Source organism: Lycium ferocissimum, chromosome 5, assembly GCF_029784015.1.
Source record: "Lycium ferocissimum isolate CSIRO_LF1 chromosome 5, AGI_CSIRO_Lferr_CH_V1, whole genome shotgun sequence".
Taxonomy (NCBI): Eukaryota; Viridiplantae; Streptophyta; class Magnoliopsida; order Solanales; family Solanaceae; genus Lycium; species Lycium ferocissimum.
Genome location: NC_081346.1, coordinates 51,810,722 through 51,837,060, shown reverse-complemented (window position 1 = coordinate 51,837,060; position 26,339 = coordinate 51,810,722). Strand labels below are relative to the sequence as shown.

At 34.6% G+C, this 26,339-nt stretch overlaps 2 protein-coding genes and 1 long non-coding RNA gene across 7 annotated transcripts; all 3 read left to right on the top strand.

Moving 5' to 3' along the window:
- The first annotated feature begins 2,403 nt into the window (after nucleotides 1-2,403).
- LOC132057810 (uncharacterized) lies at nucleotides 2,404-4,760 on the top strand. Its single transcript, XM_059450411.1, has 4 exons — nucleotides 2,404-3,332; nucleotides 3,414-3,731; nucleotides 3,856-3,942; nucleotides 4,034-4,760. The coding sequence occupies exons 1-4, from the start codon at nucleotides 2,404-2,406 to the stop codon at nucleotides 4,758-4,760; spliced, it is 2,061 nt and encodes a 686-aa protein (XP_059306394.1).
- Nucleotides 4,761-6,089: 1,329 nt separating this feature from the next.
- Nucleotides 6,090-9,465, top strand: LOC132056889 (uncharacterized). 3 transcript variants are annotated; one of them, XR_009415002.1, is made up of 3 exons: nucleotides 6,090-6,175; nucleotides 8,777-9,314; nucleotides 9,357-9,465. It is a non-coding gene; the product is annotated as an uncharacterized LOC132056889 (long non-coding RNA). The 3 variants fall into 3 exon arrangements; XR_009415003.1 differs by having other exon boundaries at nucleotides 6,161-6,175; nucleotides 8,727-9,314; XR_009415001.1 differs by lacking the exon at nucleotides 6,090-6,175 and having other exon boundaries at nucleotides 8,442-9,314.
- Nucleotides 9,466-18,579: 9,114 nt separating this feature from the next.
- On the top strand, nucleotides 18,580-21,376 carry LOC132056886 (G-type lectin S-receptor-like serine/threonine-protein kinase SD2-5). 3 transcript variants are annotated; one of them, XM_059449291.1, is made up of 3 exons: nucleotides 18,580-19,019; nucleotides 19,112-19,325; nucleotides 19,798-21,376. In XM_059449291.1, exons 1-3 carry the CDS (start codon nucleotides 18,949-18,951, stop codon nucleotides 20,818-20,820), a joined length of 1,308 nt encoding a protein of 435 aa, XP_059305274.1. In that variant the 5' UTR covers nucleotides 18,580-18,948; the 3' UTR covers nucleotides 20,821-21,376. The 3 variants fall into 3 exon arrangements, 2 of the variants coding, with proteins under 2 accessions (XP_059305274.1, XP_059305273.1); XR_009415000.1 differs by having other exon boundaries at nucleotides 18,589-19,325; nucleotides 19,798-21,061; nucleotides 21,155-21,376; XM_059449290.1 differs by having other exon boundaries at nucleotides 18,589-19,325.
- The last annotated feature ends 4,963 nt before the right edge of the window (nucleotides 21,377-26,339 follow it).

Below are 26,339 nucleotides of genomic sequence, written 5' to 3'. Positions count from 1 at the left end.
TAATATAGACTTAATAGGTCTTGGATATGAAGATCCTTGAACGATTAACTTAGACGTAATTCAGTTTTTTCTTTGTTATAATGTTGTGTAACGACCGAGGATTGGATGTGTAGTTGGATAATAATATCTAAGATATGAAGATCCTTGACGATTCTGGACGTAGTTGTACTTTGATGAACAATTTTATCAGAACTTATGAAAAATTATTATGAATTTAATACAGGATTGATTTATTCATTTCTACTTTCTTTTAATTACTTCTTCAAACTTGTTGGACTGTGCTATTTACTGCTCCAACTCTTCCGCCTGCTTCATTGTTACTCTTGTGAGCTCACCCAGGTATGAAATCCATCTTCTATGAAAAACTTCATTGTTGTTGTCGATTGAAGGATTCTTTTGTGTGGTCTAGGAATAGTATTGATGTATTTTTCTCTGCATGTTCTTCAAATATGAAATTTTCCACTATTTTGTATGCTGGCTAGTATTCACAGATTCATTTTCTCTATCATCTTCGAGAGTGAAATAATCTAAATAAAATGTGTTGTGGAATCCTAATGGCTTTTACTGACCAAAAGCTAGTCTAGATATTTTCTTTTGTTCATTTATCTTGATCCATGGAGCCTGACTATAGCTATTTCCTCATTAGATTTTGTTTTGTCTCCTTGGTTATATGAGTCCAAAAAACTGCTGCATCTTATACTTTTACTGCTTAGATTCATGTGATAGCTGATCTTAGCACGCTCTTTGTCATCTGCAAAGATTGGATCTTGTGGATATTAATTTTTAGGAGGTAGATTTGGGCATATATGCAATAGAGAATTTGGTTAGATGATCAGATTGTTCCATGTATCATGTTTAATTTGGCTTAATGATTTCTGAGTTATGCAATAAAGCTATTTGTAAAATGATGAAAAGGATAACAGTAGCTGTAAATTTTGGTGAAGAACAGTCTAATGGCTTTAAATTCATTAGATTCTGGTACCTCTAGGTTCTAGTATCATATGGAAACAACTTGTCTAACACATGTTTATTCTGTGTCAGAGAGCGCAATATGAGTAATTTCGATCGTGAGTGGATGTATGATAGAATATTGGAAGATGGATTCATAAATCCTAGATTTATTGACGGGGTGCAGAATTTTATTGCATTTGCTAAAAGACATCCACAATGCATGGACAGTGATAAGTTAAGATGTCCTTGTAATCATCGTAAGTGTCGGAATAAAAACATTTTAGATGAGTTTACAATCATGTCACATCTTGGAAATTTCAGCTTTGTACCAGATTATTATCACTGGTATCACCATGGGGAAAGTTGTATTCCATATCCAAGCATGCTTAATGATCATCAAGCAACAGCTTTGGGTGAAACTGTGAATCCTCAGTCTCAAAATGCATTTCGATCTATGATTTTTTATGTTGCTGGGCCTTCTTATGATGGTAACTTGGAAGAGGACCCAAATCCAACAACACAACATCTTTATGATCTGCTCAAAGCATCAGAACAGGAAATTTGGGCGGGAAACCCACACGGACATTCTCAATTGTCTGTCGTTGCTCGTCTGTTGAATCTAAAGGAAGAACATCATTTTTCTGAAAGGTTGTATGATGATTTATGTCAACTTCTTCAGAATTGATGCCAACTGATAACATAATGTCAGATAGCTTCTATAGTACCAAAAAGCTAATGCGAGGATTGGGCTTGCCAGTAGAAAAGATCGACTGTTGCAAAAATGGTTGTATGATTTATTGGCGTGAAGATAGTGAACTTGTCAATTGCAAATTTTGTTCTCACCCTCGATTTAAGAGATCAAAACATCAACGTTCCAAGGAGAAAACTACTATTTCTTATAAGAAAATGTGTTATTTTCCTTTAACTCTACGTCTACAAAGGTTGTATGCATCTGATGCCACAGCAAAGCATATAAGATGGCATTCTAAGCATGAAAGGGATGGTGTCATGCGTCATCCCTCAGACTCTCCTGCTTGGAAGCATTTTGATCAGACATATCCATGTTTTGCATCCGAAGTAAGAAATGTTAGATTGGGTTTGTCCACAGATGGGTTTCAACCGTTTGGTCCATCAGGCCAACAATATTCTTCTTGGCCTGTGATAGTTACGCCATATAATCTGCCACCTTGGATGTGCATGAAGGATGAATACATGTTTTTATCTGTGATTATACCTGGTCCAATAAATCCAAAACAGAAAATTGATGTCTTTTTACAGCCCCTCATTGACGAGTTAAAAGAATTATAGGAGGAGTGAGTCCAAACATATGATGTTTCAAGTAAGATTAATTTTCAAATGAAAGTTTCATTGATGTGGACAATAAGTGATTTTCCAGCGTACTCAATGTTGTCGGGTTGGAGTACAGCAGGAAAATTAGCTTGTCCTTATTGCATGGAAGATTCAGATGCTTTTTCATTATCCAATGGTAGAAACGTCTCATGGTTTGACAATCACAGAAAGTTCTTACCACCGGATCATCCGTGGCGAAGGAACAAAAGGTGGTTCAAGGAAGGTCAAACAGTACATAAGGTTTCATTTACTGCACAATCGGGTTTACAAATTCTTAGGGAGATTGAGGATTTGAGGCTCATGAAAATAACAGAAGTTGGTTATGAAGCGATAAATGCAAGAATCTCAAAGAATAGTGGTTGTGGTTGGAAAAAAAGAAGTATATTTTGGGACTTGCCTTACTGGAAGACAAATCCTATTAGGCATAACCTTGATGTGATGCACATAGAAAAGAATGTGTTTGATAACATTTTTAACACCGTGATGAATGTCAAGGGAAAAACAAAGGACAATACCAAATCTAGAGCAGATTTAAAAGTACTTTGCCATCGTCCAGAGTTACATCGGGATGAAAGAACCAGAAAGTATCCAAAGTCTTGTTATATGTTCGACAATAACGCAAGAGAAGTTCTTTGTAAGTGGTTGCAAGAGTTGAGATTTTCAGATGGTTATGTATCTAACATGGGAAGATGTGTTGACATGAACAAGCTTAAAATATTTGGTATGAAGAGTCATGATTGTCATGTGTTTATGCAACACCTAATACCTATCGCATTTCGAGAAATGCTTCCACAAAATGTCTGGCAACCATTGGCAGAGTTGAGTGTTTTCTTTAAAGATCTCACCTCTACCGCAATAATAGAGGAACACATGGGACAACTCGAAAGAAATATTCCTCTCATCTTGAATAAGCTTGAGCGTATCTTTCCTCCGAGCTTCTGGGATTCTATGGAACATCTTCCTATCCATTTAGCTTACGAAGCACGTTTAGCGGGCCCAGTTCAATACCGATGGATGTATCCATATGAGAGGTAAATAAAATTAATTACATGTTATAAAATATGTAATGTATCAATGATACCAAATTGACATACTTACTTTAATGTTTGCAGGTATCTTCGTAGGTTGAAAAATAATGCCAAAAATAAGAATAGAGTTGAAGGTTCTATATGCAATGCATATTTGGTTGAAGAAGCATCATCGTTTTGTGCGCACTACTTTAAGTCGCACATTTTGGCAAGGCATAAGAAAGTGCCACGAAATTCGGATGATGGTGGGTTGGAGAGGACCATCCCGGAATGCTTTTACGTTTTCAAGCATGCTGGTAAGGGTTTTTGTAAGAAGAAAAAAAGGAAGTTAGATGATAAAGAATATCACGCAGCTCGCACATATATTCTGTTAAATTGTGATGAAGTAAAACCATATATAAAGTAAGTTAATTATGATTCAAATATCAATATCATTTAAATTTCATATTGTTAAGTTAATTATGATTCAAATATCAATATCATTTAAATTTCATATTGTTAAATTAACTTAGGTTTCTTTCCTCAGAATTTATGAAGACACCTTGAGACAAATTCAACCATATATTGAAGATAGCGAGATTGATGATAAACTTGAAACAGAGTTTGCATCCTGGTTTGAGAAATATGAAAGTATTAATATATCTAAATAATTCTTTTTTTGTTCATAATCGTAATGCATGCTTTATTACTTAAAATGTCAATAGGCACGTGATCCTTCATCCAAAGATTAGCAATCAAATCATGAAAGATCTTGCAGAAGGGCCATTGCATAAGGTTCAACCGTTTAATGGATATGTCGTAAATGGTTACAGGTTTCACATTGAAGAACACGGTTCAAGTAAATCTCCAATGAATAGTGGTGTATGTATCAAAGTCTCTAGCCACAGTGTAAACGATATCGATTACTATGGTCGGTTGATAGAGATTTTGCAGTTAGAATATCATGCATTACCATTTAAGCGAACCATGTTATTTAAATGTTCTTGGTTTGATCCAACACCAAAACATGGTACAAGAGTACATCCACAGTATAACCTTGTTGAAGTTAACAGAAGAAGGACCTTTAATAAATATGAACCATTTATTATGGCTGTGCAAGCTACTCAAGTGTATCTTGAAACCTATCCTAGTCTAAAGAGGACAGTGAATGAATGGTTAGCTGTTTGCAAGATAAAGTCACACTCTGTTGTAGAAGTTCCAAACATAGCAGAACAACCTCATACATTGAATGATCCAGCTTTTCAAGAGGATGGTAGTCAAGTGCATGAAATTGATATTAATGTAGACGAGACACCTCATACGCTAAATAGTCCATACGGTGTGCTCATTGACATGGAGGAGGAGGAGGAGGAAGAGGAGGAGGAGGAATACAACGAGGATGATGAGGATGAGGATGAGGATGATGAAGGAGGGGAAGAAGAAAGTGAATAAATTAATGTCACTTGAAGTTTTAATAGTTTGTGTTTTTGATGAATCTAGTTTTGACTCTACTGTTTCATGAGTTTGATTAGTAAGTTAAGCTATTATTATTGTAGAAATGGACTAATATAATTTGAGATCTCGTTGCTTTATTTTTCAGGAACTAATTTGTTGCAATTGTTAAGCTTTATCATGTTTTGAATTATTTAATGACCTATTTTGCTTTTACTCAAAGTTGTGCAAGACATAGGTAACTGGAATTTAAGAATATGAGTGATTTTCCACCATCAGTTCCTTGTACTTCTAGTACTTCAGATGTCTCTATTGGGTCTGCTACCGGCTCATCGAGATCTAGTCGGTTGGTCATATCAGTTGTGGGGGAAAGGTAAGAAAATATGTTTCTGTATAAATGGTTTAACTTCTTAAAATATAAATATCATGAAACGTGTTATTTATTTATTTTCAATTTTGTTTTAGGTTCGTTCCTAATGGTCATTCTATCTCGAAGACCATCACAGAAACATTCAATTAACAACAAGATGCTACTGGTTACTCATGGAAGGATGTCAGTCCATCCACTCGTAAATTCTATTGGCATGAATTTATGGTAAGTTTTGCTTTATTTTTAAAAAAAACTTATAACTAATTTTTAGTGGAGACTGAATTTGAACCTTCTTCATCCCACACAATTTAACCTATACACATTTATAATTAACTGTTATTGTAATGTACATTGAGCAAATTCGGATATTACCTTGATGCCACCAATTTCATTCACTATATCTAATGTAGTGGTACAATCACTTTTAAGAAAAATAGAATTGTACAAAAATTAATGCTGCATACAAAATTAAATTCTAAATGACATTAGTGACTGGAAAAAGTTGACCAGATCGGTTAAAACAACCTGTAAAAATAATGTCCATATGGGTTTATGTAACTAATCAATTTTTTTTTCCAGAAATTATATCAGCGGAACCCTTCTGAGAATGTCATAATCGAACACACCTGGGGTAAAGTGGCATCCATCTTATACTCTAAGAAACTGTACATTTGACGAAAAGGTCCCAGACCTACTTTTGTTCCACAAGATGTATGGGATAGCTGGAAGATATATTGGGCATCTGAGAAGTGGCTGGAAAAATCTCGTATCGCCACTCAGAATCGATACAATGAAGCTGGTGGTCCAGGCACCTGTCCAAGCAAGCATACTGGTGGTTCTAGGTCAACAGTGAAGCATACTATAAAATTGGTATCAAATTTAACATTTTAATAGAGTAATTCTCTAACCTTATTTCTACTTCAAAACTAAACTTTATTTTCAGTCACTAGAACTACGTCGTCCATCAAATTCATGGGATGTATTTCAGAAGCTGCACAAAAAAAAGGATGGCAGCTTTGTTGACACCAAGTCTAAGAGCATTAATGTAAGTTTCTTTGTAATACTTCATTTTCAGTGTTGTTTGTTAGAGAGATTACTAAATCTGTATCTATTGCATTTGCATTTGCTTGTACTTCAACCTACTATAATATATGACTTCTCTTGCTAGTCATTGTTTGCTGGAGAGTCAGTTTGTTATTTCGAGTTTATCATGTGATAGAAGATAGAAATTCTACATTAGATGGAAAAATCTTAAGAAATTTTAAGTTTAATGAAATGTTTGTATGGTATGGCAGTAGTCTAGGAGCTAGAAAAATCTGATAGATCTCTTCCAAGTGGGTTGAGGTATAAGAAAATGCAATTATTATCTTTTCCAAGCATCTTTAATCCATCTGCATCTATTGGCGCATCTACTGGCTACTGGTGCATTTTATAAGTTGTAAACATTATTTTATTCACATTGTCATGCATTAATTAACTGCTATTAGTAACTTGATGATATATATTGAGAGAAATTGGTATTAAATATTCATGATCAGTTGGTTAGTCAAGAAAACAGAGAAAGAATTGTAGATAATACCATTTCTGTGAGCTTGGGTCTCTGGTGGAAATTGTAGATAACCTCATGAGAGCATTAATCTCTATATTTTCTGAGGCTTTGTTTGTTGTTGGTCGTGTTGATTGATAATGAGAATCGCGATGCGTTTAATTTGTAAATAGTAATTACCTGTTGAAGGCTCCTCTCAATTTGAACTGCATTTACTTTGTTACTTACAGTGTTGAGAAAATTCTATAAGATTCGAATTACCGAAGATATGTCATACGAAGGCTCCTCTAAGATTTTCATTGGTGTTCATTTTGTTCTACTTGGATTCGATCCTCTTAGAAAAGGCCAGGTAACACATGTTTAGTTTTAAATCCAAATTTGCCTATCAATTCTGCTCTATGTGAGAGGATTGTTGGTCACAAGCCCGAATAAATGACGAAGATGCAGTAGTAAAAATAGTCTGATATACTCTTCTGGATAGTAAAATGAATGCAGAGGATTTCAGACCCTAACTAGCTTAGGTTTAGTGTAGTTGATTGATGTAATTGCATTTTCCTAGTTAATTCTGTCCTATGTGAGTTTCGTTAAGCATTGTTTTTTTCAAGTGACAGCGTAAAGGTAGTCTTATAATCCTCTGGATAGCAAAATGGATATAAGAGAATTTGTGTTGTTAGACCCTAACTAGTTTAGGTTTAAGTTAATTCTGCCCTATGTGAGTTTCGCTAAGCATTGTTGGTCGCAATATTGTGAAAATGACAGCTTAAAAGTAGTCGTCTGGATAGCAAAATGGATAAAGAGATTTGTATTGTCATATCCTAGCTAGCTTGGGTTTGAGGTGATTGATTTAATTGCACTTATTTAAAGTTAATTCTGGCCTATATGAGTTTCGCTAAGTATTGTCGGTCTCAAGCCTGAATAAATGACGAAGAATGACTGTATAAAAGTAGTTGTATAATCCTCTGAATAGCAAAATGGATAAAGAGATTTGTATTGTCATACCCTAACTAGCTTGGGTTTAGTGTAGTTGATAGATGTAATTGCATTTTCCTTGTTAATTCTGCCCTATGTGAGCTTAGAGAAGTAGTATCGGTCGATAAATGACGAGGATACAATCTTTTGAATAGTAAAAGGGATATTGAGATTTCATTTGTCGATGCAACCTAGTTTCATTTTTCAAATTAATTCTGCCCTACTTGAGTTTTCACTAAGCGTTGTCAGTCTCAAGCTTGGATAAATGATGAGGATGCAGCAGAAATGAGTCAGCATAAAAATAGCAAAATGGATACAGGGGATTTGTATTGTCAGATCCTAACTAGCTTGGGTTTGAGACACTGTTGATTGATTTAATTGCACTGTCCAAGTTAATTCTGCCCATGTGAGTGTAGGAAAGTACAGTTGTTCTCAAGCCTTGATAAAAGATGATGAGAAACAATCTTTTGAATAGTAAAATGGATATTGAGATTTCATTTGTTGATGCAACTAGCTAGTGATTATGCATATTTGTAGATGGTCAAATATGAGTTTTGTTTGGAATATATTAGTTGGTTGTGTTGTTTCATTTCATTCTGCCAAGCTCTGCAGCTGATAAATGCATGTTACTGTTTGATTAAAGTAGTATTTAGAAGCTGATCATTAGCAGATTATTATGCATTGTCTTAGATGTTCAAATATGGGGTTTGTTTGAAAAGAAATGGGAATTGAGGTTTTAAATTTTTATCTAGTTTTAGATCCCATGTATTTCAATTTCTTGCTGGTGGTAGTTCAAAACTCACTTGGGTTAGGAAACTATGAGGTAATGTTTAATGAGAAACATTAAACGACCCCAACTTGTTTGGGACTGAGGCTTTGTTTGTTATTGGTCGTGTTGATTGATAACGAGAATCGCGATGCGTATAATTTGTAAATAGTAATTACTTGTTGAAGGCTTTTGTTTTCCGGTATTGTGGAGGTTGTATCTTTCATAATTGAGCACGAAAATAATCTTTAGTTGCTGATTAAGGATTTCTACTGTTACAAACGAGTTGTATTAACTGTATATATTTGTGGAAAGCTTGGGTCTCTAGTGACTGATTATTTGGGGATTTTCAAGATAAAATGGAGGCTGTGGTGGTTGCTGCTATTTTGAGCTCATCAGATGGTTCGCAAGAAGTCCTAGAACTCGATGTAAATCGCCCATACTTGGATGTTGTGGGTGGAGAGAAAAAACGACGTGTGTATGGATTGGGATCTCAAGGTTTGACTATGTACGAAGACCAAAATTCTGCCACTTCACGCAATTTATCTGCGGTGACTGATCGTATTGCTCAAGAGCGCATCAAACTGCTTGAGGAAGAGATGTTGCGTATGAGAGAAAATCAAGAGAGGATTCTTCAAGAGCGTGTAGAGGCGGAGGTGCAACAACGCGTAGCGCGGGAGGTCTCGCTTTTGAGGCAACAAAGTGATGATCGGTTTAAGTTATGGAGGAGCGATGGACCCGTATGATGAGCGAGATGGCGTTATCTTCTTGCTCATGATCTGGTGATCCTACTCTCCCTAATATGGACTCACCAAATGCTCAAGCGTTTAACATTTTCATACTTTAATTACTTGGATTCTTTAAGTGTTGTTTTTAATGTTGTTAGACTTACCAAATGCTTAAGTGTTTAACATTTTCAGACTTTAGTTAATTGGATTCTCTAAGTGTTGTTTTTAGTGTTGTTAAGACTTTCCGTGATTGGATGCTTCGTAAGTTTTTAAATATTTGTAGACTTTTGCTTATTGAAGTTGGGTTTTAGCATATTTTATCTTCATGCTTTTGTATTATTAATTTAATATTATGTTTTGGTGATTAAATTTTATGCTTTTAGTGAATTTACTGTATATATTGAACAACATTATAAAACTCACAAATATTGTATAATTATTATTAATTAAATCTAAAAGTTCAAATTAAATTTGTGACGGATTTAGTTTGTCATAATTTATCCTAAATCTGTCACTAATATGGCAGCAAGAGTAAATTTGTGACAAAATATTGTGTCACAATTAATTTGTGACAAAATATTCCGTCACAAATGCAGTGACTAAATTTAAAAGTTTATCACGGAAACAATTCTATCACTATTTTGTCACGGAACAATCCGTCAATAATATGTCTCTATTTTGTGACGGATTTTAGCCAAATACAAGGCTCTATATTGTCAGGGATAGGTCTGTCACAATGCTGTCACAAGAATTTGTGACGGAACTTTAATCAATCAAAATGAATTTATGACTAGAGCCTAATGATTTGTGACGGATTTGTCCGTCCCAAATTTGTCATTTTCTTGTAGTGTAATTATTACATATCAATTTATATGTGTAATATATGCATGGTATAAAAATTTTATATCTTAAATATACCATGTATTATTATGGTATAAGTATAGTATCTGTTATCAAATATCAATTTATGTGTAATTTATGCATGGTATAAGAAATTATATTAAATATACCATGTCTTTATATGGTATAATTATAGTATATATTATGTATTACATATCATTTTATATGTGAAATATATGCATGGAATAAATAATTTATATCTTAAATATACCATGTATTTTTATGGCATGAATATAATATATGACAAATGCAAATTATTGTTATATTTCTGGTACAAATTTATGGGATATAAAGGTTAAAATTGTATATTCATATATATATATTTGTTATATAAAAACTATTTTTGTGAATATATATAGTGATTTTCTTCCTATATAATATATAGACACACACACATACAATAAAGCAAATTCAGGCTAATTAAAATAGAGAAACTCGGAATGTAATTATTGTTAGGGAAGATATCTTCTGAGCACAAAAGTAGGAAGAGAATCACTCTTCAACTGCTATTGGATGTGCACTAAATAAGTCCGCTAAAGTTTTGTAAATATCTTTAGGTTGTTGTATGGTTCCTTTTTTCCCCTAAGTGTTTAGAGGTTGGGCTTTTGCTTTTAGCTACTTTTTAGGATTGTAGTTTTAACTTGGGAAAAACACGTAATTAGACAATATTATAATAATATTTACATAATGTTAGCAGGTAAATGCTATTAAACATTACATGGCAAGTTAAGTATTTTATAGTAAATCAAATTGCTATGTTTAAGGAAACTTAGACGTGAATAACACCAGTCCCTATTTTTTGGTTCACAGTATAACTACTTTTTTTACGGATTCTTACTTCACTTCCTCCATATTCTGAAATATTTTTTCCCATTGTGTTTTTCCTAACCTTTTTTTACTTCCTCCATATTTTCATCTTCTTTCATTGTTCTATGTAAAATAAAATCACAGTTTTCATTTAACACGGTGGGGAATAAGAGTACAATAATTTTAATGTTAATTTTATTATATGTAGTATAATAAAAATGCTATACTGCAATATTATTCGTATAATTCATTACACCTTTTATAATAAATTAGATATAACTCATTTAATTGATTATACACTATATAAAATTTTATAACCTCGTATAATTTTAATGTCACAACCCATTTTGCTTAGGCCGTGCGGGCACTTACCTTCCCACCTCGGTAAGCGAACCCTTATCCCAACAATGAACTAGTACATAAATTGAAGAAATTAAGTAGCGGAAATCAATAAATACGTAAGTCTCACTATATATATGGATAGATAGTAGTAAAAAGTGCGAAAGACAGTAAATACCCCCAGGGTCTAGTTTGAATAATACAAGAGCATCTAGGGAGAATAATACAATTTGAAAGTACTAATACAAAATATCTATGTCTCTGGAATAAAAGTAAGACATATAATGAGAAAGTCTTCCAAGTCAGCGAACGCCCTGCTCACCCTGGAAACTCGAGTGGAAGCTGAAGAGTCGCTCAGCCACGAGTTAGAGAGGTAGATCCGACCTGGGACTCTACATTCATAAAAGATTGCAGCAAGTGCAGGTCAGTACAAACAACAGTACTGGTAGGCATCATCGGCCGACTAAGTATAGTTAACACAATTCAAAAGATAAAGCAGATAAACAAGGAATCTAGTAAGTATAAGACAATATAATCACAACCAGATATCCATCATCGCCTACGTAAGCATCTAACCCAAATCTGTCAAGCCTGAATGTATCCGATCCAATATATCATCATGATAGAATCATCACGATCCATCATCATAATAGAGTCATCACAATCCAATCATCACAACATCTCAATCAAGTCATAATGCAATGCAGTGCAATAATGGTATGAAAGCGATACCATGCCATACAAATGAGGTGTACACATGTACTCCGGTTGGAAATATCGACGTCTCGGTAGCACAACCCAGCGTGAATCGCAAAGTCTAAGTGCCACCCGTCCCGGATCTTTGTCCAACAGATAGACGGGACCCTGGCTAATTGCTCACAGGGGAAGTCTCACCGACACCACCTTCGGGGACCCGCAGAGTCCATGCACTAACAATGATTACGGAATAACATCGGAATCGGCCATGCAACAACGATGCCGGAATAACTCATCGGACATCGGCCATCTCACAGTTACTCAAGTAAAAGAGTCTATCAAATATCAGTTTCACACGATCAATGATTTCGGAATTGAACCTCGGACATCGGCCTTCTCACAATCACTCAAGTAAAAGAGTTCATCAAAATATCAGTTTCATATAATCAACGATTCCGGAATGGATCTTCGGACATCGGCCTTTTTACAATCACTCAGGTAAAAGATCAAATATCAGTTTCGCTCAATCAACAATACCAGATCATTATCGGGTATCAGCCATGCATGAATATGAGAGAATGCATGCAATGCATATGTAAATCGATCAAGTTCAATATCACAAGTACCACAACAGGGTACACCAACAAGTATCACATCATAATACCAACAGTGGGTATGCCAACATATATCAATAAGTCATGTACCAACAGTGGGTACGCCAACAATATATCTAAGTACCACTACCAACCACGGGTATGTCACTTCTATCCAAATCAAGACCACAAGACAAAACTCGATATTTACCAACTACACATGGCATCAACTATCAAAATGGAATAATCAAGAACACATAACGAGGTGGCTAGTTCCAACACACATTAGGGCCCAACCTAAGGCAATATCCATCCCAACTTCATACCCGAAGGTTCACATGCTGTCTCTGACATTATAATCTAAATATGTGATTCACTATACGAAGTCTCACTAAAGGTAAGTCATAACCTACCTGGACTGCCGAACCACAACACCAACAAGTCACTCTTTTGTCTTGCCCTTCCTTTGAAGCTCAGAACCAAAGTAGACTAAGCATAATCGAATTATATATTAGAAATCATGAAGAATGATACTAATATTGCTATGATATCAACTAGGCCCATTTTAACCGTAGAAATTGGGGAAACGGGCCCACAAGGGCAAAACGAAAAATTCGCGGGCAAAATACCAAATTAAGTACTAGGCAATCATAATCCCACCCTTAATTGCTGATTTTGCTCAATAATTAGCCTACATTCTGATTTCATGCAAAACCCCCAAATTGGGTATAAACCCTAAATCTCCAAATCCGAAATTCAACGTTAAAAGTGGAAGATCTACGATTAATGAGCCTAGATTAGTCAATATCTAACAAAACATCACCAATTTGTTCATTAATAATCCTAGGAACTATATTCTTCCAAACCTTCTTTCAACTTTTACCACCTTGGGTTCATTAAGGGAGAAGGGGAAATCTTAACATGATTATGGTTTAAAGGAAGAATGAAGAAGTGAGTAGGAATTACCACCAAGATTTTCCTCCAAATATCTTTAAGAGCAGTTTTTTCAAGCTCAAATATCGAAATGGGGGTAAAATGAGGGTCTAGGGCTTTTTAACACTTCATTAATATTATTGATCGCCGTCACCCGCCCCCGAAGCGGTACTGACCGCCCTGGCGACCACACACGCGCTTCAGCGGCAATGACTAAAGGTCATATACCACCCAGCGGCAGGGCTATCGCTCCAGTGGTGCCGCTAAAGCGGGCACCAGACACCAGAAACTTAATCCAAGATTTCCTTTCGATCCGATTTTTTGACTAATTCCCGAGGCCATCTGCTCACATACCAGACACATAGTCCCACATAAAAAGGTGCTACGAATGCGCCTGTGGCCTCGAAATTCCCAACGGAGGTCTCGTTAACCGAGCCAACCCCCGGTGCCTTAATCCCAAATTTCCATCCCAAGTCCCGAAATGCATCCAAGTGCATTGGGAACCGAACTAAACACACACACAAGTTCTAAATAACCATCCGGACTTCTCGGAATCGACAGAATTCCGAAAAAGGTTCGTTTTCCCAAACGTCAACTTTGGGTCAACCATTTTTCACTTTAAGCCTATATTTTCACCAAAGTTGCCCGAATTCAGTCTAGGCACCCCGCGAAGCATATCAGCGGTTCCCTCGGGTCAAAAGTGAGCTAATCAATGCTCGGGAACGGGTGAAAACGCCAAAAGAACAATAACGAACAAACGGGCGTTACATCTAATTATATGTTGTATAACAAATTATATTGTATTTATTGAAGGTATTATTTTATCCTGTATATGTGGATGATCACTGTGGTTGAATTCTAAAGTCATCAAGCCTTGATACATTAAATATATTTAGTCTAGCGTAAATCCTCTGTAACTTGAAGCAATTAAGAAAGAAAAATGGAAATGAATGGAGAGATGATCAATCTCAGATGGAGAATGTATAGGTAAGAAGAGATAGAAGTGACAAAAGTATAGATGTTGGGTTAAAGAAGAGAGACAATGATAATAAAAAAGGTTTATCCGTTAAAGAAGATGGATAAATGATACTCCCTGATTTAGGGGGATTTTTTTTCCTTATAATATTTATTCAATTTGTATAAAGATAATAAATAATGTTCTTTTTGATGAATTTGAAAAGTTATGCTATTTACGTGCTTAATTCTAACACGGTGACTTATAGTGTACTCCTTTAACTTGCATGAAGAGAGTAAAGAGGCCCAATTAGCTTGTAGCCCCTCATGGCCCATACATTGCAGTAACTAATAAAGTTCCAATTATTTAGCATTTTAATGTTTTATTTTTTATTTTACATGTTAATCTTGCAATTTAATCAATTTATGATATGATGGAAATTTGATCATTTTGTATGCCTTATGCTTGGAAAATATTAGTTACTTCTTACAAGTTTCATATTTTTTGTTCGTTTCAGATATTTTAGAACCTAATTATTTTAATGTTCTATATTCCATTTTATTGATTTTTTAATAAGACAATACCATACCATTTTATAGTTCATACCTACATCTTTTCATCTCCATTACTATCATGTCTCTAATAGGTATATTTTATTCCGCAAAAGTTGGGGTGTGCATTATTCGGATTGAACCAAAAAAACAAATTGAACCAAATAGAATTTTAATTTGAATTATTTTTTCGGATTTTTGATTTGGTTTCGGATTGAAAAATTAAAAAATTGGATATTTGGTTTGATTATGGATTTAGAAAAATAAAAACAAAAACCTATATATATATATATATATATATATATATATATATATATATATATATATATATATATATATATATAGGAAGTTTGAGATATATATATAAGGAAGTTTGAGTTTTAGTGTTTAACCACTTTCAATCATTCTTACTTAGTGGCCTATTTGTATTAGAGTAAAATATGACTGATTCTCAATCTCTAGGTTATGTAAATGTATTAATATACTTTTAAATATTGTATTTTTAATATTTTACGCTATTTTTTTTTTTTAGGCAAAACTAGCCTGATGCTGTTGAATTTTTATTAAAAAACAATCAAAGATATTTACAGAACAAAGTGAAAGAAACTGAAAATAAACTATACTACTTTATCCTAGGAAGTAAAAAAGGTCTAAGCCTTGTATGAACGACCAAGTACAACAATGAAGGAACTGCAAACAAGAACACTCCTTCTTTGGATTGATGCCATTATCAGTCACCTCAAGCTCTCACCAGGTGCTATGGTATCAAATCTCACTGAAAATCTTTCAAGAAGAGGTGTGGTAGGAAGTTCCTCATAGTTGCTGTCCTTTGCTGTCCAATATCCTTGATCAATCTTACTCTAATATTAGAAAATATATTTGAGAGATTTGACATGATTACTTCTCATTTACTATAGTGTTTTTTTTTTTTTTGCCATTTTGATTATGTTAGTTATCTTCTATGACGCAACCAAATAACCAAATCGAAAAAATCAAACTGAAAAGAGAAAAAACGATCCAAACCAAACTTATTTTGGTTCGGATTGGATTGTAGTTTTTAGAAACCGAACACCAAAAAATCCAAACCGAATAATGTAAAACCAAATCGAAAAACAGAATGCACACCCCAACGCAAAAGTCATTTACTAATCTTATTTTATTCAGCTGGTTATGGCCTAATCCTACTGTACACTTGAGATTAATTTGAGAACAAGTTGTTATCTTAATAATTGTCGAGCATCACAACGGCTTTCATCTCCACTTTTAATATTATTTAATTAATTATTATGGCCTAATTCCACTGTGAACTTGAATAACTGGAACTTTAATTAATTGTTATGGCCTACTTCAATAACGTACGGTTAAATTTTTTTTGGCTGAGAGACCTAACCAGAATTTTTTGTCTAAATTATCCTTATCTATGGGAGTAGGTTACTCTGAGCATCTTTAGTCTCTTAAGTTTGTCAAAGTAGAGGACATTTTATCCAATTTATAACAGAATAAAATTAAAAACTAATGGTGACTACCAAAAACACTACTAAAAATAAGGCAAATATTGATCGAAAAAATTGACCGACTTTCGAACGACAAAGCTTGGTCAGGTTTTTTGCGCCAAAAACCGGTCGACTTTTGGACCAATCGAAAAACCGATCAATTCAGCTGGGTTGATCTAATATGTTCTAATTTTAAAAAATGACTGAACTCGGTCTGTTTTTTATTTTTCCATTTTTGGCACAAGAAAAAATAGACTGAGCTCGGCCGATTTCTCCGTCGGTTCGAAAGTTGGTCAATTTTTACCGTATTTTTAGTAGTTTTTTTTGAAAGTCACCGTTAGCTTAAGTTTATTATGTTAGTTGGACCAAAGATAAGCCACTTTAGCAAAACTGAAGGAACCAAAAATGCTCGAGGTTATATCTAAAGGACCAAAATGGACCTATTACCATAAATAAGTTACAATTTTGACTAAAACTCACATCTTTTTCACTTATTAGAGAACATATTTGAACTTTTTTATTTTTTATTTTAGGTGAAAGTTTTCCTTGTTACCTATTGCAAAGTAGAGTTTCATGTTTTCTTTTCTCATTGGAAATTTCCTTTTTATTTATTTATTTATTTATTTTTATCACGAGAGATTTTTAATAGGGAAAAGGGTCAAAAATACCCCTCTACTTTGGAAAAAGGCTAAAAATATCCTCCCAAACTTATTTTGGGTCAAAAATACCCTCTCATCCTTAAAGTTTTCAAATATACCCCTGTCTTGTGAAATTATCCCCCAAAATAACTTGAAATCATTTTTTAAACTTGCCCATCATTTAAACCCGACCCAACTAAATAATTACCCATAAGATCCCCTTATTCCCCCAATACGTAGGTTTGAAGTTTGAGGGAATTGGGGGAATAAGGGGATCTTGTGGGTTATTATTTAGTTGAGTTGGGTTTAAATGATGGAGCAGGTTTAAAAAATGATTTCGGGTTATTTTGGGGGATAATTTCCATTAAGACAAGGGTATATTTGAAAACTTTAAGGATGAGAGGGGTATTTTTGACCCAAAATAAGTTCGGAGGATATTTTTAGCCCTTTTTCCAAAGTAGAGGGGTATTTTTGACCCTTTTCCCTTTTTAATATGTCACAATGACGCTACAAAAGTGTCAGCAAAGATTATGGCCATAAAGTATAATTCACAATTGATCCCACGTGGTATCCACGGACCCTAATTCATCTCACTCAAAACAAAAGAACACTGAAAAGGGTGGGCATGCCACAAAACCAAAAAAGTAATCTAAGAAAACAAGGGGGAATTATGGGTCCCTTTTACAATCCATTACTACCTACCCAGGACCCAGATATACTGAATGGTGTCTCATTTGAGTACTAACATCCACTGCCTAATCAATTATAATACGGATTAACTTTTTTGACAGCTAATTTACCTTCTATAATCCTCTAACAACAACCATGTTCAACAGCTCAGGTCTTAATCTATGTCGTCAGATTATTAAAAATGCTACCAGGTGTATGTTGGATCCTCCAAAAATAATTTATATTTGAAAAATTTGGCACAAATACAATATTACTTTGAAGAGTCTGAGCAACATGGACTTTTATACAACAAAATGTACATATAGGAGAGTCTTTCTTTGTAAGAGTATTACTCCTTGCTTGTAAGGAAGGACTTATATATTACCTATGGTCCATATTTTTTTTTTATTATACAGGGGGTAGGGAAAAGGGAAATGGAAAAGGGGATTACAAGTTACAACGTGAGGATACGAACCCTCATCAATAAAGTGAAACTTCAAGTAGTCAACCAACTGATCTACTAGATCCCTACCTATAGTCCATATTATCTGTCTTTTAAAAACTTTTTGTATCCGTTAATTGAGACATATATAAATAGTCTTTTAATCACAAGAGTCTTTACCAAAGGTACCATTTTTCTCTCTCTTTTTTTTTTTTTTTTTTAATAAGGTAAGATAAAAGCTGCCATTCATCGCCCCTTAAACGTCTCCATTATTTAACAGTCCACTAATTAAAACAATGAAGATGGATTTGAAAAATAAAAGTAATTAATTTCTTATTTTTTTAAAAGGTCAAATAATTTGAAACAAATTTTGGTCGACGATAGGGATCGGAGGAAAGATCTGTTTTATTTGATTCAAATGTTAAAAATGACTACCTTTTAAAAGCTTTTCCCTTTCATGAGTATCATTTATTGGTACAGTGCTAAGTGCTAACAACAAAACCACTACACTTCAATGTAATCCTTCTGTCTCCTAATTAACACCTTTTAAGTAATATTTGATTCACAAAAAGAAAAAAAAAATGGAGAGATGAATGTAAAAAGGAAGCACTTGATAGTTAAGTCACTATTTTAAGGAGTGGGAAGACACTACTAATGCTGTGACATTATAACCATGCCAAAAAAGTTTTTTTCATCTTGTTTATACTTTCCCAACAAAGAAACCTATTAGCAGAAGAAAACATACCTGATGTGAAAAGCATATAGTGACAATCCATTCCGCACATGAAAATCAATGAGCTTGTTTTTGTCATTTATTGGTTGGCTCATGGCCATTGCTTTTCTGATGTACAAATTGGTTATGAGGTAAGTCTTGCTATACCAACATCATATAACAGAGGATTCATAGGCAGGGCATTTTTAATGGAAACTGACAAACAAATGGCACCAAATTTTAGAGCTGCAATAAGTGTTGAAGCCAATAATGAGAAGTACACATGTTCACTTGATGTCTTTCTTGGAGATGTGAAAGTTTGGAGTTCTGGTCATTTGTCAAAGTTCTACACAATAGACAAATGTGCACTTCAACTAACTCAATATGGAGACTTATTGTTGAAGGGTCAAGATGATAAAGTTGGATGGAAAGCTGGTACTTCTGGACAAGGTGTGAAGGTAACTGTGAATCTTTTTATGTCAATTTTCAGTTTAAGACATAAATACTGTATGGCTTCTGATAAATCTGCAACTTTGAGGCAAAACACTGCTGGTTTAATTTGTATGTTCTCAAAACACTTATACTCCCTCTATTCCACTAACGTGACACTTTCGTTTTTCAAGATTCAAACTATGTAAACTTGACTGACATTTTAAAGTAATTTTATTATATGAACATAAAAAGAATTGCAACTTAAAGTACTGTTTGTTTAACTTTTGAATATCTAAATTTTAATTTTAAAATATTTAGTTGATCTTATCCAATTTAACTTCAAAGCTTAGTCAACTTAACTCTCGCGAAACGAAAGGTGTCACATAAATTGGGACGGAGGGAGTAATCTTTTTGAGGTAAAACTACAAAAGGGCCAAATTATAATGTGCCCCTCGTGGAACATAAATATTGAATGCTAATATTTGATTTCTTCTGCAGAGGCTGCACTTACTTGGGACAGGTAATTTGGTCTTAGTTGATGCTTTGAACTTGATAAAATGGCAAAGTTTCAATTTCCCAACTAATATTATGCTTTGGGGCCAAAGACTAAGCTCAAGAACTCGGTTAACTTCTTTCCCTATCAACTCTAGTTTGTCATATTCTTTTGAGATTCAGTATGACAAGATTGCATTGTACTTGTACTCTGGAAAATTGAAGTATTCGTACTGGGAATATACACCTTCGGAAGTGGATGGCCTAAATATCACTTATGTTGAGTTAACTTCCAACGCGTTGGAGATATTCAACAACGAAAATCATAGAATCGGAAGAATAAAATCTGACAAGCCAGAGCCTCTGAGGTTTTTAGCATTGGGGAATAACACCGGGAATTTGGGATTCTATTATTACTCATCTGACAAAGGAAAGTTTGAAGCTTCATATCAAGCACTAAACACTACTTGTGATCTTCCTTTGGCATGTAAACCTTATGGTATTTGTACATTTTCAAAACAGTGTTCTTGCATAAGGCTAATAAAAAGAGGAGACGGGTTGCTTTCTGATTGCACGGAAAATGTAACCGAGGGATTTTGTGGAAGAAATGAATCCCAAATGCTAGAATTACAAGGCGTTACGAGTATATTAAGAAGCAATCCTTATAAGGTCAATGTCAGCAAAGAAATATGCGCGAATTTGTGCTTGGATAACTGTACATGTGTTGCAGCATTACATTTTTCATTTGAGGATTCTGAGGATGATCCCACAAAACCGGGCGAATGCTATCTGTATGGACTTGTGAGAGGAGTTAAACAAATAGAAAGGGATGGAAGACTGAGTTATATGGTCAAGGTACCAAAGGGAATTGATCAAGGTCATGATAAGCACTCTCATTGGAAGAAATGGATTCCAATTGTTGTAGGAGTGGTTGATGGAGTTGTATTATTACTTGTTTTAGGAGGGATTGGATACTATGTAATCCGAAAGAGAAGAAAGTCGTGCGCGGATACTGGTCACAGCAATTGATATTGTATAGCTGAAATTTTGTTTTCAAGATAACATTTTCTTCATGGATATAGTATTGACTGATTTTCATGAAAAAACAAGGATGAAGCTCGAGCTACGGATACTAAACTTCTAACCAAGAAGTTAATTTTGACAACTTCAAATCCAAAGGAAAGGAACTTAATTTACAGACTTACAAGAAGACAGAAGTGAATTGATGAAATGCCAATTGAGCTGACGTTCCAAGAAATAGAAGTGTCAGGTATGCAATCTTTTCAGGGTTAAAATATGTTATCACTACACAAGAGATTTTTGAATTCCTGAACTGAGATGTTGAATTTGTTAATGTTCCAAGGTTGGAGAAAAAGGCTACAGTATTCTTGCTCGAAAAATTGAGCAAGCTTGACTTACAAAATGCGCGGAGTATCATTAGCCAAATGTACCTAGTATAAACTATATATAAGTTGATTTGCTCAATTGTAAACTAGATTCTTGCAGTTCTTTTTTATTTTCCTTATGTTTCCAACCAAGACATAAACTTCAGACATAAGGAGAGATTCATGCTCCATTTAAATTCTTTTTAGCTCAGTGACTATTTGCCTTGAAAAAACTAAACCATTGTAGTTTCTGGTCTTAGCCTCATTTTCTGGCTTTACATTCAGTAAATTATTATACCTTTTTAATTAATATTTCTAATGTCACAACCGTCTGTGGAGCAAGTTGTGGAGATACGTGAGTCAAGTGTGTGTGTATGAGACAGTGAAAGAGATAACACAAAGGGGATCGAGTAGGATGAAATAAATCTAGTACTCTGCCTATGAGTTGAGCTAATACTGTCATAGACAGTTAGACACTAGTCATTGCATCAACATCTAAACACATAACGTATGAATATACTTAAATTATTAATTAACTTCAATTGCGTCACTATTCGAAACATGTATTAGCCAGTTTTTATAAAACAAAACTATAATTGGCTGTAATCTAAACTCAGGGATTTTGGAGATTTTTCTTTTTTTTGTCTTTTTTCCTATATTCTCTTTCTTCGTATCCTCGCTTCCCACAAATTCTAACTGTCATCGTTCCACCACAAGACCATCATCACGAACCACCATAACCACAGATAAGAAGACGACAAGGAGGATGAAGACGAGGAGGAAGAAGAAGAGGAAGAGGAAGGAGGAGGAGGAAGAAGAAGTTTCAAACTAGTAAATGAAATTAAATACTCACTTCCATCAATATGATGCACGATGTTGTGTTTATTTTGTATGTCGTTTGTATGTATTTTGTATGTTTGTGTGTATGTCAATGTATGTCCAGTGATACATAATATATGCAGTCACATACACCCTACATACACTAAACATAATTCCACATACACAAGATATACACTAGATATGCACTCATTCCACATCTAGTAACATACACACCTGACATACAAATAACATACATCTAACATACAATTACTCTACCATCGGACCACCACCAGCAAACCCACCATACCCATCACAAAATGTTGGATGAATAAAGGAAATATGAAGGAAAAGTGAACAGAAAACAGAACAAACAAGATAAAAAATTGTTGAGTTTTTTATTACACTTAAGCGAACAAGTATTGCCTACAAATAAGCTTACAATGAAACTAGAAATACTAAAATCTAGGTCCACTAACCTGCAAATTAGCTATTTATTTGCAATAATATTTAAACTTTTCTTAAATAAAGGAAACTAACTACAAAACTCCTGAAGACTTGGTCAGATATTTTTTGAATCACTTCCTAACGCTGCCCCTTGATTAAAATTTGCAAACTCCAAGTTGACCTCTGAAGAACTCATGCTTTGCTTGCGGAAGTGACTTTGCGAAGATGTCTGCAACTTGCTCATTTGTATTGCAAGCCTTCAAAGTAATTTCTCCGGTAGAAACAGGGCTACAAATATAGTGATAGAGAATTTTAATGTGCTTTGTTCTACGGTGAATATCTGGATTGTTCGTCACTGCAATAGCAGATTTATTGACACTAAAGATCAGTGGCGCACCAATTTCTTTTTGATTATAATATGCAACAAGTATAATTAACCAAACTGCTTGACAAGCTACAGAAATTGGTGCGATATATTTATCCTCTGAAGTTCATAAGGTCACTACTTCCTGCTTCTTTGAGCTCCATGAAATTTCTCAAGATACAAGATTAAAGAAGAAACCAAATCTACTCGTTTTATCATCAATGCTACCTCCCAATCATTTACAGTATAACCAGCTAATATGAAATTCGTTGCCATAGAATATTAAATTTCATGATTTGTGGTCTTGAAATATATCTCAGTGTTCTGTGGCCTTGTATGAGACAAGAAGGTTAAACAACCAACAAGACTTCTAAAGTAAGTTGTATTTGTCATTTCAGAATTAATGTTCCAGATTCCACCTTGCATCTTCTATCAACATAATATTTCTACTGATTATAGTTTTGCCACTTAATAGATTATACAGCTTATATAAGCTTTGGCTTGTGTGCTGAATATCCAACAAAGATATATTCATTCATATTTTTCGTCAAACTTATGTCGAGCCTGTGAATCACCAAAGCATTTGATATACATCCAAAGACACGTAGGTGGCTTACCTTGGGCTTGTTACCTCTCCATGCTTCATATGGTGTTTCATTAAAACCGTCTTGATGGGTGAAATATTTTGCAAACAGAAAGCAATGGCAACAACTTCAACCCAAAAATACTTCGGTACAGCTCTAGCTTACATCATGCTTCTGCCATCTCGACTATTGTGCAGTTCTTTAGTTCGGCTACAACATTCTGCTCTGGTGTATAAGGTGTTATTTGCTCTTTGTGTATACAGTTTTTCTAACAGAAGAAAGTGAATTCATTTGACATAAACTCACTATCTCTATCTGTTCGAAGAGTTGATTCTACATCCACTTTGCCTCTCAATAAAAGATTTAAATGTTTTGAAATTATCAAAGGTTATGAATTTAAATTTCAAGAAATATATCTAACTCAATCGACTATAATCATCAGCAAAAAGCAGAAACTATATATCGTTGTCCCCTTAAGGACTCAACACTCATAGGGCTGCACAAGTCAGCATGCACTAACTAAAGACAAGAAAAAGTTCTCCAAAGACTTTTCTATAGGAATAACATTTTTACTTGTTTTCCATAAACACAAACTTCACAAAAATTAAGGTTCTCAACTTTTGACATCATTTCCTTTTAGCTCAATAACTTCAAACCGTTAACATTTAAATGTCCATAACGCAAATTTCACGGTCTAGTTTCACTATATCCACTAGCAACCACAACACACTTCTCAACTAGGGGTGTGCATAGTTTGTATAAACCCGAAATCCAAACGAAAATCCGAACATTTTGGGCTTATATTTTGAACTTTTCAGATTCTGGATTAGATTTTGGATTTAATTTTTAAATTTTTTGAATTTTGGATCGGATTTCGAATTTTTGGATATCCGAAAACTGAATTTCTTATACCTTATGTTTAGCCTACCCGACTATCCATTAAATATTAGCACATTACCTATATGTCCAATAGAATAAGTCCAATATACCCGACTTGTCACGATCCAAAATCACATTAGTGCCGTGAGGGCTCCTAACCCAACCCGTAGGTGAAACCCCAAATACATACCAGTCAAGATAACATAAAGTAAATAGGGAAATAGAGTCACAACAAACCAAGATACTTAAGTCTTAATGTCACGACTCAACCGGAGGGCCATGACGGGCACCCGGATCTAACCTACCGAGCACCACAAGACATATATGCATCACATAATCATACCTGAGTGGGCCATGATACTAACTAATAGGTATCATAAGCCCAAAAAGATCTATATATACGAACGTAATCAACTGAACCCAAGTATGCAAGCCGACAAGGCTATCAAAATGATGATACAACAAAATGTAGACCGAGATAGCCATAGAACATCTAACTGTGCATATCTGTCTACGAGCCTCTACTGGAATGCATACCATAATACGGACGGGACAGGACCCCGCCATGCTCAAATGTACACAAAAGAATCATAACAAGCTGAACTGCTACTCCGGAACAAGTGGAGTGCTCCTGTACAAGCGTTGAGAAGGCAGCCTAAGGGTCTGAATAGTCTCCATGTCTACCTGCGGGCATGAACGCAGCGTCCACAAACAAAGGACGTCAGTACGAGTAATGTACCAAGTATGTAAGGCATGTAGAACAACATAATAAAGATATGGAAGTAACATGAGATAAGAGAGAGAAACATGTATATCTGAATGCCTCTTAAAGCGGATGTCATGTATGCTTGCCTTTAAAAAAACATTTCCATACATATATAAGTCATATCATCATAATACTGTACCCGGCCATAATAAGGCTCGGTGTTATCTATACCCAACTGCAGTAGTGTGCACAATAGGTGCCATACCCGGCGGACTATAGCGCGGCTCGGTGTCATAAAATAGCTACATATATATATATATAAAGCATGCACGAGAGCTCAAAGAAACGTTATGACTCTATCGGAGTGACGTAAGGTCGGTATACCTCCGATTACCGTTATGGAGCTAACATCATCGACATATCTCACCTTGAAGGATGAAAACCATAATATGAGATCAACAATCATAAAACAAGATCAATAACCCTAAGATAAGGTCAATAATCATGGGACAAGAACATGAAAATAAGATGAAATCTTAGCATAATTACCACATAAACTCATAAACATGAAAATAAGATGAAATCTTTCCCTCAAATCTTAGCATAATTACCACATAAACTCATAAACATGAAAATAAGATGAAATCTTACCTCAAGAACTCAAGAACACTTCAATTCCAAGTTCACCTCACCTTGAAATACCCTCCAAAGCTTCTACAAGAAGAAGAGACAAGTTTTAACCACACTTTGAAACCTAAGTACTTTGATCCTCACTTTGATCTTTGATTTATGCTTGGAGAAGTTTTTGAATATGTTGGGAGAGGTTTCTAGAGCTTTCTTGAACTTAGGGTTATGAGCTTTCTTGAACTTGGGGTTATGTTAAAAATGACTTAAAATGAAGAGGGGGATTGTGATATATAAAATCAGAAAAATTTCACCGCCATAAGAAAATATGGTCCGTATTCTTGGTCGTTTAGCATTATACGGCCAACTTTTTGGCCGTATAAAATAATATGGTCCGTACAACGGGTCATATAATACCACCTCCAAAACTGTCTTCTCTGAAAATTTTAAAATCCTTAAATATGGTCCATATCTCAAAATACGGACCAATCTCATATTATACGGTCCATATTTTATATTTCCCACAAACAACTTTTGACGAACCTTTCCGCTTCGATTCACTTATTTTCTAATCCTTCCGTAACTTACTAAACATGAATTTAAACCCTTATAAGCATAAGTTAAGCATGTCCAACATCATGTAACCTCGAAGACAAATCCCAGTGTCCAAAACTAAGTCAACTAACGTACGATGAATCTAAATGTATAAAACTACAAGGTGTAACACTTAATAATACATAGAT

Bases quoted from the DNA above. Each gene is read 5' to 3' on its own strand.
- LOC132057810 (XM_059450411.1), top strand. From the start codon at position 2,404: ATGGAAGATTCAGATGCTTTTTCATTATCCAATGGTAGAAACGTCTCA. The intron at 3,732-3,855 runs GTAAGTTAATTA...TTCTTTCCTCAG, and splicing joins GAAGTAAAACCATATATAAA to AATTTATGAAGACACCTTGA. The intron at 3,943-4,033 runs GTTTGAGAAATA...AAATGTCAATAG, and splicing joins GAAACAGAGTTTGCATCCTG to GCACGTGATCCTTCATCCAA.
- LOC132056886 (XM_059449290.1), top strand. From the start codon at position 18,939: ATGAAAATCAATGAGCTTGTTTTTGTCATTTATTGGTTGGCTCATGGC. The intron at 19,326-19,797 runs GTAACTGTGAAT...TTTCTTCTGCAG, and splicing joins CTTCTGGACAAGGTGTGAAG to AGGCTGCACTTACTTGGGAC.